Source organism: Brassica oleracea, chromosome C5, assembly GCF_000695525.1.
Source record: "Brassica oleracea var. oleracea cultivar TO1000 chromosome C5, BOL, whole genome shotgun sequence".
NCBI classification, from domain to species: domain Eukaryota; kingdom Viridiplantae; phylum Streptophyta; class Magnoliopsida; order Brassicales; family Brassicaceae; genus Brassica; species Brassica oleracea.
The window spans coordinates 6,749,090-6,752,615 of NC_027752.1; the positions used below are offsets into that span (position 1 = coordinate 6,749,090).

The 3,526-nt window shown below is 41.9% G+C and overlaps 1 protein-coding gene across 1 annotated transcript; it reads left to right on the forward strand.

Annotated features, from left to right (window-relative positions):
• Positions 1-1,249: 1,249 nt before the first annotated feature.
• Positions 1,250-2,383, forward strand: LOC106344375. Its single transcript, XM_013783769.1, has 2 exons — positions 1,250-1,972; positions 2,102-2,383. Exons 1-2 carry the CDS (start codon positions 1,250-1,252, stop codon positions 2,381-2,383), a joined length of 1,005 nt encoding a protein of 334 aa, XP_013639223.1.
• The last annotated feature ends 1,143 nt before the right edge of the window (positions 2,384-3,526 follow it).

The following is a 3,526-nucleotide window of genomic DNA, read 5'->3' on the forward strand; positions in this document are numbered from 1 at the left end:
TAAAACTAATTTTGTATTTATAAAACATTTTTTTTATTTATAAAAACTATTTTATTATTTTTTGTATTTTAAATATGTTTTCTATTTCAATTTTAATTTTATATTTTCGAATTTCAATTTAAAAAAATAAATTTATAATTTTTTTTTTAATTTTGAAATATTCCGAGGAAGTTTATCCCTCGGAATATTCCGACGACATCTTCTTCGGAATATTCCGAGGAATTTCCGACGAACTTGTGGTCCTCGGAAATTCCGAGGAAATAGGGTTTCCTCGGAATTCCGTCGGAAATTTCCGAGGGATTTCCGAAGAAAGATGAATTTCCGAGGAGTTATTTCCGAGGACTTTTTTCGTCGGTATGTCGTCGGAATAGAGTTATTCCGACGACATACAGACGATTTTTTCCCTCAGTATGCCGCTGTTTTCTTGTAGTGAACCCTTTCCAAACTAATCATCCTAAACAAGCCCCTGTCAATTCCTTCTCTACTCCCATCCCCAAATCCACACCAAAAAATGCTCCCACTAGAACTTATGTTAAAAAAAAAAGCCTCAGCTACTTTTAAAGCCAAAAAAAGCCCCCTCGTCAAATCTTCCAACTGCTAGTTCTGATACCCAAAACTGCCCATCTCTAATACCTTTGCTCTTCTTGAATCTGTCCCTTCTTCTCAGGACCAAATGGTAATTGACCCCTCTTCTCCTCACAGCCCTTCCCACTGAATCCTCGTCTGATCATGTAAATCCTCCTCTTTCAGCCATTTTGTCTAACTCCCCTGACCCTATCCCTAGACCTTCTCTAAAAAGATCCAGATCTTCTCCAACTTTCACACCTTCCTCTTCTCTCAATCCAAATCCTTTTGTTCACCAGCCTACTGACCCAGTAGAAGCCCTCGCCTTTCTTTCCGATCCTCTCACCCCCATCTCTTCAACCCGGCCTCCTATTGAAAATCTCAACTCCTCGTTAGATTTTTTGCACCTGGTTCCTCGCCTTACAAGCCAGGTCCCTCCTTCTTCTTCCCAATGAGTGTAAAACTCTTTTTTGGAATATCCGAGGCCTAAATGACCCGGATAAGCATCGGCCTTTTATTTGTTGGTTACAAACTCATAAGCCTATTTTTGGAGCCATTCTTGAATCTCATATTAAAGAACTTTCTATGTTACCGCTGATGACTAAGCTTTGCTTTGGTTGGCATTTTGTCTCAAAACCACCAGTCTGATGAAGATGGTAGAATACTCATAATCTGGAAGGATCCAATGAAGGTGCGTGTAGTTCACCAGAGTAGTCAAAGCCTCACTTGCTTGCTTGAATTGCCGAACAAAGACCCCTTCTACTACACTGCTGTGTATGCTTCCAATCTCTGTGCAAACCGGGCTGACCTTTGGGCTGAACTCATATATCTATCAGACTTCTATGATCTCCAAAACAATCAGTGGTTTGTTGGTGGCGATTTCAATCAAATATTGCAGCCCTCAGAACATTCTTCCCCTACTGTCTCTGTTCCCAATTCCTTGATGTACCAGTTCCAGGACTGTATACTCCAAGCTGGCCTATTTGATCTGAGATACAATGGTCCTTCTCTCACATGGACCAACAATCAGCCAGACTCGCCAATAGCAAAAAAACTGGATAGACAGCTCATAAACTATAATACCCTATCAGCTTTCCCTCATGCCTCTGTCACATTTCTCCCCCCATCCATCTCTGATCACACCCCTTGCCTCCTAGACCTCGCTGTCCATCTATCTAAAGCGGGAACCCAGCCTTTCAAATTCCAAAACTACCTAACTAAGCATCCAAACTTCACCATGGTGATAAACGACGCTTGGGCTCGGGCTGGAAGCAACTGCTGGACTCTCACTCAACTCTGCTGGAAGCTAAAACTCATTAAATCAGATTTGAAACTTCTAAACCGAGAGAACTTTTCAAAAATTCAAGAGAAAGTCAAGGAAACTTACTGTTTATTGCAAACTGTGCAGGTACAAGCACTTACTACTCCAAGCCAACAATCATTTTAAGAAGAGAGAGACCTTCATGATCGCTGGCTTTTCCTGCGTCAAATAGAAGAATGTTTCTTCAGGCAAAAATCACGGATCAATTGGTTGCAGGAAGGAGACCTGAACACTACTTACTTTCACAGAATTTGTCAGGTCAGAGCAAGCTACAATGCAATTCGTCTCTTCACTACTGCTGCCGGAACCCGAGTAATTGATCCTACTGAGATGAGCCAGCTAGCTGTTGCTCACTTCCAGTCAGTTCTGGGACCCCTAGCCTCCTGCTCCCCACCGATTGCATCAATGGCGTCATGGTTCTTTGGTCTCTTTGATTATCGAGTCTCTCCTGCGCAAGCACAACAAATGTTAATTATCCCATCAAATGTGGAGATATAGAAGCAATTCTTTAAAATGAATCAGAACAAAGCCCCCAGACCTGATGGTCTAACTTCTGGTTTCTTCAAAGCTAGTTGGGAAGTAATTGGACATGAGGTAGTAGATTCAATCGAGCACTTCTTTGCCACTGCGTTTTTGTCAGCTTCAGCAAATGCAACCATCCTCTCTTTTATTCCTAAATTCCATGGAGCTACAAAGGTGTCTGACTTTCGGCCGATTTCATGTCTTAACACAGTGTATAAAGTCATCTCTCGCCACCTTGTCACTCGCCTGAAACCATTCCTCCCAGAGTTCATCCTGCCATGTCAAATAGCATTTGTAAAAGATAGACTACTGGTTGAGAATACAACCTTAGCAAGTGAGTTGGTAAATGGTTATCACAAGAACAAAGGGAGTAAAAGAATCACCATCAAGGTGGACATAGCAAAAGCGTTTGACACGCTCTCTTGGGAATTCTTGCTCACTTGCTTAGAAGGACTTCATCTTCCTCAAAGCCTTGTCTCCTGGATAAAAGCTTGTATCTGCACGACCAATTTTATGGTGGGTTACAATGGAACAGTCAATGGGTATTTTAAGGGTAAGAGAGGACTGAGACAAGGTGATCTCTTATCTCCACATCTATTTGTCATTGCTATGAATTTTCTTTCTATGATGCTAAACAGAGCCGTCGCAACCGAAAGATCTAAATACCATGCTAAGTGTGAAAAAATGAAGCTTACTCACCTCTCTTTTGCTGATGACCTGTTGATCTTCATTGACGGTTCCATTGAATCAGTTCAGACTGTCCTAAAAGTACTGAGGGAATTCGAGCTAGGATCGGGACTAGCGGTAAGTTTCCAGAAAATAGGCTTCTTCGCTTCAGGTTTATCTCAGGATGAGCTCGATACAATCCAAGCATCTACTGGCATGTCCCACGGATCTCTTCCTTTTCGTTATCTGGGAGTTCCACTGAACTCCAAGAAACTGTCCCTCTCGGCATGTCAACCGCTGCTTCAGCAAGTAAAATCTCGGTTCTCGGCTTGGTTTGTAAAGTCTCTATCCTTCTCAGGACGTCTCCTTCTGATCAAAACGGTGATATCTGGCATTACAACCTTCTGGTCTTCAGCATTCATCCTACCTAAAGCATGCATTAAAAAGATTAAT